The 13,285-nt window shown below is 40.0% G+C and overlaps 1 protein-coding gene across 1 annotated transcript; it reads right to left on the reverse strand.

Moving 5' to 3' along the window:
- Positions 1-2,638: 2,638 nt before the first annotated feature.
- Positions 2,639-13,085, reverse strand: LOC133008601 (myosin heavy chain, fast skeletal muscle-like). The gene is made up of 39 exons (XM_061075831.1): positions 12,879-13,085; positions 12,656-12,799; positions 12,412-12,568; positions 12,292-12,319; positions 12,100-12,214; positions 11,922-12,014; positions 11,769-11,832; positions 11,589-11,687; positions 11,391-11,494; positions 11,124-11,262; positions 10,887-11,005; positions 10,129-10,278; positions 9,865-10,035; positions 9,470-9,770; positions 9,275-9,339; positions 9,107-9,194; positions 8,868-8,985; positions 8,657-8,780; positions 8,235-8,371; positions 7,888-8,143; positions 7,552-7,794; positions 7,293-7,469; positions 7,067-7,212; positions 6,872-6,962; positions 6,383-6,772; positions 6,136-6,262; positions 5,930-6,048; positions 5,652-5,848; positions 5,257-5,440; positions 5,009-5,174; positions 4,732-4,856; positions 4,300-4,608; positions 3,993-4,196; positions 3,774-3,899; positions 3,521-3,691; positions 3,330-3,434; positions 3,142-3,237; positions 2,909-3,040; positions 2,639-2,659 (listed from the first exon to the last, which is right to left on the reverse strand). Exons 1-39 carry the CDS (start codon positions 13,083-13,085, stop codon positions 2,639-2,641), a joined length of 5,808 nt encoding a protein of 1,935 aa, XP_060931814.1.
- Between the last annotated feature and the right edge of the window lie 200 nt (positions 13,086-13,285).

A 13,285-nucleotide genomic window follows, 5' to 3' on the forward strand; every position in this document is an offset into this window, starting at 1 on the left:
GCAGGCCGCGGCGGTTGTACATGTGGTTTGGCTTTTTGAGGCATTTTGGTCGGCGAAAAGTGTTAGGAATTTCAAACTTTTAACTATAGGTTGTGTCTGAAAGAACTCTTATAAAAAGCTAGAGGTAGTTTTAGCTAGATATAATGCACATACAAATTAATTTAATAACCGTTGCTGTTTAGTGCCAATAATGTATCTTTTAGTTGTCCTCATAATTAACTTCTTGGATATTAAAGCATATTTTCATTAGCTGTATTCAACATTAGACAGAATTCAAGGAGCTGTCCTTTCTGGGGCAAAGTCAGTATGACATTGTTTAGTTTCGAGGATGCGAATGTTTACAGATTCACAGTCAAGATTGTTTTGATGGAGCAGACACTCAATAACACAAGGTTCTCAAACCATAATGGCACAGACTCTTTTCATAAAGGCGGAAGGGGATTTATACAAATCATTATTTTCAACCTTTCGCTTATCATATTTAATATTTGGAATTTGCTAATAATGTTTGTACGTCACAAGGATGGCCAGTCTAACAGCTGTCCTGATAGGAGAGTCGAAGAGAGGTTTGTTATGGATAAGTTGGTGCAGCCAAGATGGCTAGAGCAAGACACTTTCTACTCAAGGCTGAATTACGAGACAACATCAGACTGTCAGGGTAGATAGAGTTGCCCTAGCAACCGGTAGAGTAGCGTAGGTGCATGACGGAGAGCTGCTCGCTGTCACTTCCTGGATTCGGTGACAAGAGGCGTGGGACTGCGGCTGGACCAATAAGGGAGATCCAAAGTGATTTGCGTTGACTCCCCTCCAAATATTCATAACCAATCACATCAAATCTACTGTTATAACTATACCAACCCCCTGCTGTTCGGGGCCATTTTCATCTTCCTACTGCTAACTTAATTAGCATAGGCTGTGATAATTGTCCATAGCTATGAATAACTTTTCATTGTATCTTTAAATAAAACATTTGATTGAACCAAAATCTTGGATCGGCTTCTCTCATTATATAGGATAAACAAAAACGCCTTAACAAAAGACGGCGTTAAATTTAGATTATGGAGGTGGGGAAAACACACATCGAAGAAAGATGGAAAAGGTGTACGTAAAATAATTTTTTAAAAAGTTGTTGCAGGAGCTCTGAGAAACACGTCCTACTCCATTAGCTGCAACACCGGAAGTCACAGATTTTGTTTTTAGCACAACACATAAGAAATACATAGAGGAATAGGTGCTAACTTTTATTCTGAAGAATGCAAAGTTTTGTGTTAAACATGATTTTCTGAGTTTCAAGTTTTCTCATTCAAGTGTTAAAATTCCTTTCTCAGCAGGTATTAATCTGCATTAATATAAACATTTTTTTTTAAATCCTTCATGGGCAGCTGTGGCTGAGAGGTAGTGCAGTCGTCCTCCAACCTGAAGTCGGCGGTTCGATCCCCATTCTGAACCATCTGCGTGCCGAAGTGTCCTTGGGCAAGATGCTGAACCCTGAATGGCCCCCCATAGAATAACAAAAGTGCTGCAAGTAGATGCACTGTATGAATGTGTGTGTGAATGGGTGAATGTGAAACTGTACTGTAAAGCGCTTTGAGTGGTCATCATCAGACTAGAAAAGCGCTATATAAATACAATACCATTTAAACCAATTATTTTGAAGATGACCTTCTGTATAAATATTTGGTTGGCATTAGATCAATTTTAAGGGCTTCATGTGTATTTTCTGCCTGTTTACAAGGTCAAGTTCCACCAGTCCAGAATGTTACTTCTTTGGTTGGAATTTAATTTAATTGGGATTCTAATTCAATATTAATCATTGTTATTATATTTTGATGGTAAATCTGACATTTTATTTGGACATATCGTTCTTTGAGTATTTGTATAATTGTAATGATTCTTTTCCAACAAGTCCAAAATATCTTCTTCTGATATGCCAAATAGAGCAGGAATGTAAAGTAATCTTTTCAATGTATGATTGGTAAACTTAAACAGTAGATGTTTGGTAATATAGTTTCCTTTCAGCAGTTGTTTTTCCAAAAAAAGGAATTTGGTTGCTGCGAAATTCACTGTTAAATGTATGTGCCCATGAAATTACGTGAGTAAAACAGTATAGTATATAATAATGCTACCCCACAGAAAAAGCATCATGAATTATTTGAAATAGTTATTTTTGATCCGTCATGGCAAAAGGCTCATACCATATAAAGACAGTTAAGATGAATTTACAGTATATTTTGACAGCTGTTGATTTCTTTCAAGGTTTATTCAAATCCCAATTGACACATTTGTTGCTGCATTTGTAAGATTCTGTAATATATATATACACAATGAAATAAATGCTGAATTGTTATTGATACCCTAAATGTCAAAGGTTTTGGAAATGATAACATTGGATTAATATTTTTGGTCATTCGTGACTTCAAGACAGTACCCAGAATGCAATTTATAGTGTATAAAGTGTAGAAGGTTGTCTAACTGTGTGTAGGATGTTTTCTAACTGTGTTGCAAATCATCCATAACTCATTTGCTCTCACAACACACAATGAGTTGTAAATAACACAGAGTAATTTAAGAAGAAAAGGTATTTTATTGTAGTATATTTCACATCATATTATATGACTGAAAACAACTCAATAGTCCTTTACTCTGCTGCCTCCTTTCCCTGTAACAAGAGAAAAAGAAATACTGAGGTTACATATGTGCAAAGAAACAACACGCTTCGTGCAGATATACAATTTTCGTCTGTTCTGGATTTTATGAATTACTGTGTCTACTCTAAAATTCACCATTACCATGAACGTATAACCATAAATGTGTACTTTGCCAGAGCTTTGATCATGTTCCTTTCAAACACCTTTAACTTGCAATTTTTTTCATTTAATTTGTTTACGACAAAGAATTGTATATTTACCTTTCCAGAGTCACGGGTCTTGGCTCTCAGTTTGTTGACCTGGGACTCTGCTATGTCAGCACGCTCCTCAGCCTCCTCCAGCTCATGCTGGACCTTCCTGCACTTGGACAGGTGGACATTGGCCTGCTCCTCCTGGAAGACAATGCATATTAAAATGTTTAGATGACCAGCAGATATACTGCAAATGCAATATGACGTATCTCTAATCATTTTTAAATAAAGCTTTTGCTTACCGCTTCCTCAGACTGCCTCTTGTATGCCTTCACCTTGAGCTGCAACTTGTCAACCAGATCCTGCAGCCTGGCACCGTTTTTCTTGTCCTCTTCAGTCTGTTATACATAGATTATAGATTTAAATATACATTGTTAACATGGCAAATGAGATTGATTTGTACACATTAAATGTAATAAAGTGACTATACCTGGTAGGTGAGCTCCTTCACTCTCCTCTCATACTTGCGGACACCCTTAACAGCATCTACTCCACGTCTCTGCTCAGCCTCAATCTCTGACTCAAGTTCACGCACCTTCAGAAAAATGTTTAGAATACAAGTATTTTGTATGTTTTCATACATTTCGTCATCCATGTAACTATCTTTAATAAATGTTTTACCCTAGACTCCAGTTTCTGGAGCTGCTTCTTTCCACCCTTCATGGCCAGGTTCTCAGCCTCATCCAGGCGGTGCTGCAGGTCCTTAACAGCAACCTCCAGGTTCTTCTTCATCCTCTCCAGGTGAGAGCTAGTATCCTGCTCCTTCTTCAGCTCCTCAGCCATCATCGCAGCCTGGAAAACACAATATTTGGTTTAGAAATGTCAAAAATCAATGAGTAAAAAGTATTTATAATAAGTAAAAACTTAAGCGTACATCAGTGATGGCTTTCTTAGCCTTATCCTCTGCATTCCTTGCTTCCTGAACAGTGTCATCAACTTCACTCTGGACCTGAACCAGGTCAGACTCAAGCTTCTTCTTGGTGTTCAGAAGGCTTGTGTTCTAGAGGATGAAAAAAGTTTCTTAGGTAATCAACATTTCAGTAGTTTAACGTTTTATTGGTTTTATATATTGAAGTACTGTATATTTGATCACCTGAGAGTGCAGCAGTCCAACACGCTCACTAGCATCCACCAGCTCCTGTTCAGCGACTTTGCGACCTCTCTCTGTCTGTTCCAGAGCCACTCTAAGTTCCTCAATTTCAGCCACCATCAGACCGTTCCTGCGATCCACCATAGCAGCTTGTTCCTTAAGGTCCTCCGCGGCTCTGACAGCATCATCAAGGTGCAGTTGAGCATCCTAGTGAAATGATAGCAGGAAAATATACGAATGAAACTCATAATGAACTGTAGGTGCACTCACTATACTGTAGTTTGTACAACAGCAGTTTTACTGACAATACCTTCAGCTGTGACTGCACATTCCTCAGCTGCTTCTGGGACTCAGAAGCCTGGCGATTGGCATGGCTCAGCTGAATCTCCATCTCATTCAGGTCTCCCTCCATCTTCTTCTTGATTCTCAGGGCATCATTCCTGCTCCTGACCTCAGAATCCAGAGTGCTCTGCATAGAGTCAGTCACCCTCTGGCTGTTTCTCTTGATCTGCTCCATCTCCTCATCTTTTTCTGCCAGTTTCCTGTCCACCTCACCCTTGATCTGGTTGAGCTCCAGCTGAACACGCAGAATCTTAGACTCTTCATGTTCCAGAGTTCCCTGATGACATCATAGAGTAAGATTTTTCACCTTACCTTCAGGGCTTTTAGCCCGATATACTGCATTGTCCTAGATTTGTAATATTTTCAGCACAGACAATCTCCCTTGATTAAACAAACATACCTCAGCCTCCTCAAGAGCTGTCTGGATCTCAGATTTCTCTGTCTCCGTCTGCTTCTTGGACTTCTCCAGCTCATGGATGCTCTTGCCAGTCTCACCAATCTGTTCAGTCAGATCAGAGATCTCCTCTGCAGAAAGAAACATATTATATATCGTCAAGCCTGAAATGTAAATTATGAACACTAACACAAAATGCGATGAATATAATCAAAGACAATCAGGTAGGAGCTCAAACACTAAAGTATGAATACATTTTTCTCGTTGTCAGGTGGGAACTCACGTTGCAGGTTCTTGTTTTCACGCTTCATGGTCTCCAGCTGATCCAGAGCTTCCTCATAAGAGTTCTTCATCTTGAACAGCTCAGTGCCGAGAGAACGAGCCTCCTTCAGAGATCCCTCAAGCTCTGACTGACCCTCCTCATACTTCTGCTTCCAGTCTGCCAACACCTAAATAACACAATTTATTGTGTTCAGAAAGATATTCAGCAATACAAAGGCAAGTCAAAAAAACCTTGTATGAATTGGCCACCTTGTCGAAGTTCCTCTGCTTCTTGTCCAGGTTAGCAGCCAGCCCATTAGCCCTCTCCACATCAATCATGAGGTCCTCCACCTCACTCTGCAGCCTCTGTTTGGTTTTCTCCAGAGAAGCACACTTGGAGTTCACAGCCTCAATCTGCTCCTCAGCCTCCTGGAGACGCTGAGCCAGCTTTTTCCTTTAAAACATTTGCAAATTTTCTCTCAATAAAAATGTATAATATCTTGTCAACTTTTACAGATATTCTTATATATATATATATATATATATATATATATATATATATATATCAAATTAAATAAAGACACTAAAGTGATGTTGAATAGCTAAATGTACAAAATATATGCAAAGAAAATATCTGGTAATTGAATTGTTTGAATGTTACTCACTTGGACTCCTCAAGCTCCTCAGTGCGCTGAATAGCATCAGTTTCATACTTGCTTCTCCACTGAGCCACCTCACTGTTGGCCTTGGACATTCCACGCTGAAGCTCAGCCTTAGCCTCCTGCTCCTCCTCAAACTGTTCCCTCAGCAGGTCACAGTCATGGCGGGCTGATTGCAGTCCATGGGCAAGAGCATTCTTGGCCTAGGATAAGAAATATTATTGAAAGTGTAGAACGTTTAAATCTCATTCAACGAGGCAAGGACACATTTAGAGTTTTCTTACCTTAACCTCCTCTTCAATCTGTCTCTTCAGCTCTTCAATCTGTTGAGTGAAGGCCTGTTTGCCTCTGGTCAGCTGGGAGACAAGAGCCTCTTTCTCTTCAATTTGACGGCCGAACTCACCTTGTGTGAAAATTAAGATCAAAGATTAGTTTCTTTTCTGTTTCTGGTTGATCTGTGTCAAACTGAAGATGGCTGTCATTTGCATACCATTTTCTGTCAGGAGACGGGCTTTCTGTGCACCCAAGTCATTCGCTTGACGAACAGTTTCATCATTCTTGGTCTTTAGTTCACTGAATTGGTCCTCAAGAGTACGGCACATCTTTTCAAGATTTCCCTTGAGTGAAAAAGGAACAGAAAAGAAAGATTTAATTTTTTTTACACAATTATTTAATTTATGTTTTTTCAATGTATAAAAAAATGCATTTAATACTCCAATATTTCATGTATTTTGTACCTTTGCTTTGGCAACAGCCTCCATGTTGCTGGACAGGTCATCAATCTCCATTTTGTATTCACTCTTTTCCTTTTCAAGCTTCTGCTTGACACGCTGGAGGTTGTCGATCTGCTCTCCCAGCTCAGCAACGCTGTCAGCCTGCTTCTTGCGAAGAGCGGAAGCAGTGGCTTCATGCTGCAGAGTGGACTCCTCAAGGTCACGACGGAGCTTCTGGAACTCAGCTTCCCGCTTCTTGCTCATCTCAATCTGAGCAGCAGTGGCACCTCCAGCCTCCTCTAGCCTCTCACTGATCTCCTCAAGTTCCCTGGAGAGGTCAGCCCTCTGCTTCTCAACCTTGGCACGAGCAGCACGCTCAGCCTCAATCTCCTCCTCCAGTTCCTCAATACGGGCCTGTTTCAGGTATATGTTTTATTGTTTATTGACCATTAAATGTGAAACACAAAAACATGAAAGCATGTTGTGTTGTGTTTAAAGCAATATGTTGATTACCTGAAGCTCCTTGATCTTCTTCTGAAGCTGAGATCCCATAGACTGCTCATCCTCAATCTTGCTCAGGAGTTGGCTGATTTCAAAGTCTTTCCTGTGAGAGCGACAAAATTCACAGTAAGAGTTAATTCATGCTATTGAATATTACTAGAAACATGATGGTTTTTTGTCATAAGGAGGGAAACAAAATTCGGATACTTTTTCCCTTTCTCATCAGACTGCTGCTTGTCATTCTCAAGATCCATGATGGATTCCTGGGCCAGTTTCAGATCTCCCTCGAGCTTCCTCTTGGCTCTCTCAAGGTCCATACGCAGTTTCTTCTCTTGTTCCAGAGAACCCTCAAGCTGAACATTGAGACATTGAGATTGTGAATATTATGCTAAAGAATCTTGTTTTGTTAACCTAAGTGACTTTGTAAACTTACATCATCAACTTGCTGCTCAAGCTTTGTCTTGGCCTTGGTCAGAGTGTTGACTTTGTCTTCCTCAGCCTGCAGGTCATCAAGAGTCTGTTGATGAGCCTCCTGAAGGGCTTTCTTCTCCTTGCTCAGCTTAGCAATGCTCTCATCTTGAGAGGCCATCTCCTCTGTCAGGTTCTTAACCTATGTTTGCAAGTAAAATGTTATTAAACACATAGTAACAATGAATTTACTTGATATGCTACACATTTTAAAATTTACAAACCTTGTTCTCAGTGGCATGTTTCTCCTTCTCCACCTTGGCCAATGTAAGCTCCAGATCGTCAATATCCTTCTTGAGCTCAGAACATTCATCTTCCAGCTTTCTCTTCTTAGCAGTAAGCTCAGCATTCATTTCCTCTTCATCCTCAAGTCTCTCAGTTGTTTCTTTGAGTTTGGCCTCCATCTGAATCTTGCTCTTGATAAGTCCCTCACATCTTTCCTCAGCATCTGAGAGATTATCTCCTTCCTGTGTCATTGTATGAACACATCAAGTGTGAGCCCATCATTATTTGACCTACAACACTTGGACAATTGCAGGTACGGTCTGAGATTTACTTACGGATGCCACTTGGAGCTGCAGATCATTCTTCTCTTGCAGAAGAGACACCATCTTCTCCTCTAGTTCCTTCTTCTTGGCCAGGGCAGTAGCCAAGTCAGTTGTCATCTTTTCATAGTTTTCCTTCATCGAAGCCAGCTCCTTCTCAGTTTCAGCACTCTGCAGCAGAGGCTTGATCTTGTAGTAAACCTTCATCCATGGCCAATGTTTGACATTCATGAATGAGCGCACGTTGTACTGGATTGTGTAGATGGCTTCCCTGTGAAGGAGAAATTGTTGTCATGAAAAATGTTCCTGGTTTATTTTTCTTTTTATGTCTTTTTGTCTAGAATTTATTGTTTTCAACATGCCTCCTCTCCGTCATCTTCACAAACTCCTTTCTCATGACATAAGCACGGCAGAGAGCCTGAGTCATTGTGACCAGAGTTGCAAGCTTTTCATCTCTCATCTCCTCAAGGGTACCCAGCAGACCAGCCTTGAAGAACACCTGAATGAACAGAAAATTTAAATAAACTTTCAGGTATCCTAAATTGTTAAGACTCGCAAGGCAAAGATTCTTTATAAATGTACACATAAGATACATTCTTTCAAAATATACAATTTATAAGTAATTTCTCCCTGTACATGGTCTGATTTTGTTCCAAATCTCTTCAAACATAATAAACCTTGAGGTACAATGTTGATTTTCAGACAAACAAAAAACAAAATGAAGAAGAAAAATCAACCTCCTTTGTAATTATACCAACAATAAACAAGGGAGCATGGTTCTTACCTTTGTGTGTCCAAATCTGTACTCATCATGATTAACATCAATCGATCCGAGCAGCTTTTCTGAAGCCTTCTTGTTGTCAATGAACTGGCCCTCAGGAATGACACTGGCATTCAATACCTTGTACCTTTAACACAAAATTTATTGGTCTCTGTAAGTATTTTTTGGCGTTTGTGGCAACATTTTTGGACGTCAAAAATATAGTCATTGGTACCTCTGCTTGAAGTCACCATATTGGATTCTGCTGGGGAAACCTTTCCTGCAGATTCTGATACCCTCCAGCACACCGTTACACCTCAGCTGGTGGATGACCAGGAAGTTCTCCATCAGTCCTATTTCATAAGACATTTCATTATTACTTTTGTGAATAGTTATACTCCTCATTGAACCAGCACTGAACTGAAACACTACTAACAAAAAAACATGCTATTCCCCAAAGAGTTCAAATCTTACCTGGAGTCTTTGACTCATTGGGAATCAGACAACGCACAAAGTGAGGATGGGTGCTCCTCAAGTTAGTCATCAGCTTGCCCAAGTTTTCCTGTAGATACAAAAGAGTAAGTTAGTTGTGTATAACGTAATGTGTGATGCTATTTCTTAGTTTACAATGCCAAAGCTTACCCTGAACTGTGAAGACACAGTCTGCATAGAGCCTCCCTTCTTCTTGCCTCCCTTCTTTCCAGCCTCTGTTGATCATTTCAAGTAGAATTATTTTTGTGAGAAACTGAATATATACAGAGACAACTTGCTACATTTGATAAAGAGTAATACAATATTAAAATATGTTTTAATTGACCAGTTAATTGTGTGTCATACCCTCAACAACAGCGGGATACAGGCCAGCCAGCAGTTTCACTGATGACTTCTGGTACAGCTGCAGAACAGAATCATTCAGGGGGTCCTTGTTCTTGTCCAGCCAGCCAGTGATATTGTAGTCCACTGTACCAGCATAGTGCACCAGGGAGAAGTGAGCCTCAATCTTGCCCTTTGCAGGTTTTGGCTTCTCAAATGCTTTGTTTTTGCCAAGATGCTGATCATAGAGCTTATTCTTGAAGGATGTGTCATCAGCCTTAGGGAACATGCACTCCTCTTCAAGGATGGAGAAGATGCCCATGGGCTAGATGAAAAAACAGAGAGATAAAGTATATCATGAAGTGACTGGTGTTTTTTAGGAGAATTACATACAATAGAATCATAAAATTGGTGTTTACCCTTTCAATCAGCTCAATGCAGGCGGCCAAGTCCATACCGAAGTCAATGAACTCCCAGATAATACCCTCCTTCTTGTACTCCTCTTGCTCCAGGACGAACATGGTGTGGTTGAAAAACTGTTGCAGTTTCTCATTGGTGAAGTTGATGCAAAGTTGCTCCAAGGTGTTGAACTGTGAGATGACAAATAATTAGCCTGATTGCTCATAGACAACAGGAAAGGCTTTGTCATATTTTAATAATGAGTTGCAGTGTATAAAGCTTACATCAAAGATTTCAAAGCCGGCGATATCCAGGACACCAATATAGGAGTTCCTTGACTGCTTCGTGTCCAACATCTGGTTGATACGGATGACCATCCACAAGAACATCCTCTCATAGACGGACTTAGACAGGGCAGTAACTGAGTTGTTCACCTGAAGAAGAATGTAAAAATATTTTTTTCTGTACGCTTCTGTTTAGTTGTTTTGTAAAATGCTGTGCTACTGTATACCCTATATAGGTATAAAACTTTATTTTTGCAATTAATAGTCAATACAAACATAACACACCCAGTACATCTAAATCCCTGTCACCAGTGTTAAAAACATTAAATACAAACTCCTTATTCTCACCTATTAATTGCCGTAGCCCAACTATATTTAAGGCTCTCTCCTCCACCCATACACTCCGCTAAGAAGGCTGTGGTCCTCAAACTCTGGATTGCTCTCCATGCCTAACACTTAACGCAGACTTTTGGGGACCTATCTTGTTGCAACCCCCACCCTCTGGAACTTTCTCCCTGCCAAAATCTGCAACTTTACATCTCTGGACAGGTTAAAAAAACTACTCAAACACCCCCTGTTCACTGAGGCCTTTGGCCTCAGTTTATGCTCCACCGTGTCATTAGTGCTGTTTAATTATATCATGTTTTGTACAAATTACTCTTTTCTTTTTATATATATATATATATATATACATGGGTGTGTCATTATAAAAAAAAAAATATTTACCGTGATACTTGAAATGAATACTTTATGTTTACCTGATTTACAGTCTGTCCCTTTGTGACATACTCATTTCCGACCTTCACTCTGGGATAGCACAGACCCTTCAGCATGTCAGCGGAGTTCAGACCCAACAGGTAAGCAACCTTGTCAGCATCTGAAAATGGTTTCATTATTTAAAATGTAGTATTGTATATATGTGTTTTCATGACAAAACAAAACCAGTGTGATTGAGAACTTCTGTTGTTCACTTTGATATGATATCAAATAGTCACCTTCTGTGCCATCAGGTTCAGCCTGCTCCTCACGCTGCTTTTGCTTGAACTTCATGTTACCGTGGTGGATCACAGCACCAGTAAACTTCCAGATGGCCATCTTCTCCTCACCACTGAAGCCCAGGATATCAATAGCAGCCTGTGTTAAGAAGATTTATTTTTTACGAAACATCTCCACTTTGGAAAATACATTCATAAAAATCACATTGCATATCATACACATCAGATGTATGCAATATGTTAAATATTAAAACTTCGATCACTCACATCAGTAGCTTCCAGCTCAACTTTGTCATCAATGCTGGCCACAGTGATCTGACCCATGCTGATCAAGGGGTAGTCGTAGGGGTTGGTTGTGATGAGTGACGCCTCTGAATATTAAAAACGTGATGAAGATTAAATACAGAGTTTCACAAAAAACAATCACCATATGTTTAAAATCATGCAATAGCTTAATCTGTTTACCAACTATCCCCGGTATGTGGTTTGTCATCATCTGGTAGAAGATGTGGTAGCCTCTCTCAGCAGAAAGCTGGTATGTCACTCTTGACTTCTCCAGCAGATCTATAAATGTGGATTATCAGTCAAAACCTGGTCAGTCCTGAATTTCAGTCATCTACACTTGCTATGAGGATTATAATTTACATGTCTCAATGTCAGCACTGGCCAGTTTGCCAGTTGTGCCGAAATGGATTCTGATGAATTTACCCTATTTAGAAGATAGAAATTGTTGTAATCTCCCCACATAACCAATGTCTAACAAAAAATTTGTCTCGTACAAAATAACCCCATACTTACAAAGCGAGAAGAGTTGTCATTCCTCACAGTTTTGGCATTACCGTAGGCCTCCAGCAGGGGATTGGCTGCAATAATCTGATCCTCCAGTGACCCCTATATGTATCCAAGTTTCGAAATTAAATCAGAAAATAACTCTTTCTCAACTTTACTTGAACTCAATGGTGTCATCACAACATACCTGATACTTTTTTTCGCCGCCCCCCCCTTTTTTGTCCCCTCCTGCCACTGAGATTGTGGCGAAGTACTGGATGACACGTTTCGTGTTCACAGTCTTTCCAGCACCAGATTCTCCACTGGGTATAAACACAGACTTATATGAATTTGATCAACATATTTGATTCTAAAGAAAAGTCAACAGATATGAACTTACGTGATCAAGACAGACTGGTTCTCCCTATCTGTAAACATAGAAACCAAATTAATTAAACACATTCCTTTCAGTGAAACAACATTCTGTTTAATGTATACAAATTCTACAATAAGAACATACCAGTGAGCATGAACTGATAAGCGTTGTCAGAGACGGAGAAGATGTGGGGTGGAGCCTCCATACGCTTCTTGCCTCTGTAGGCATTAACAACTTCTTGATCGTACACTGGGAGCCATTTGTAAGGGTTAACAGTGGCACAGAACAACCCAGAGTAGGTCTGAAAGTGAACATAGAGATAAACAGTTAACTCCATGTTTAGTTTTTGATTTCAATATAACTTATTGCATTTTAAAGATAGTCTTACGTAGATCATCCATGCTGCATAACGCTCTTTGAGGTTATAAAGGACAGAGGCTTCATTGAGATGGGTCATCATGGCCATGTCCTCAATTTTGTCGTACTTGGGAGGGTTCATTGGATGGACGTCGTCTTCTTTAAATACCTTCTCCTGCAACAGGACATTGGTTACAATTACAACTGAAAACACATACTTAACTTTCAGTTGAGTCTTGTTTTATTATACAAACCTCCTGAGTCTCCAAGACTTTGACGGTGACTTTGCCAGCGTCTTTCTTGATGATCATTCCCTTCAAGTACAGCTCTTTGGCATCGGCCACATAGCAGGCAGCCTTAGCATCAAAAGGTGCGGTTTGAGCCTCAATTCTCTCCCTCTCTGGCTTACGAAGGTATATGGCTGCTTTGCCGTAAGCGGCCATCTCCGCGTCTGTACTCATGGTGGCGGGTTATGTCTGAAAGTCAAAAAACAAAAATCTTAAACTGATGACTGACTCTCAATGTGATTTAACACTGGCTAAGTGCATCCGTACTCATTGAAGATTATACTTTCATCATTATGGCCTTGGACGCCTCTAAAGCCTATGCTTTAGAGCTGCTACCTTAAGTTCATGTAACTGACCAAAAAACTGAGTAACTA

This window comes from Limanda limanda, chromosome 8, assembly GCF_963576545.1.
Source record: "Limanda limanda chromosome 8, fLimLim1.1, whole genome shotgun sequence".
Taxonomy (NCBI): domain Eukaryota; kingdom Metazoa; phylum Chordata; class Actinopteri; order Pleuronectiformes; family Pleuronectidae; genus Limanda; species Limanda limanda.

What these genes read in the sequence shown, in the direction of transcription:
- LOC133008601 (XM_061075831.1), bottom strand. Translation starts at nt 13,085, where the DNA reads ATGAGTACAGACGCGGAGATGGCCGCTTACGGCAAAGCAGCCATATAC. An exon ending in CTGTGTCTTCACAGTTCAGG is followed by an intron (nt 9,195 to 9,274) that starts GTAAGCTTTGGC and finishes TTGTATCTACAG; the next exon opens with GAAAACTTGGGCAAGCTGAT. An exon ending in ATGTGCAGTCACAGCTGAAG is followed by an intron (nt 4,197 to 4,299) that starts GTATTGTCAGTA and finishes TCATTTCACTAG; the next exon opens with GATGCTCAACTGCACCTTGA.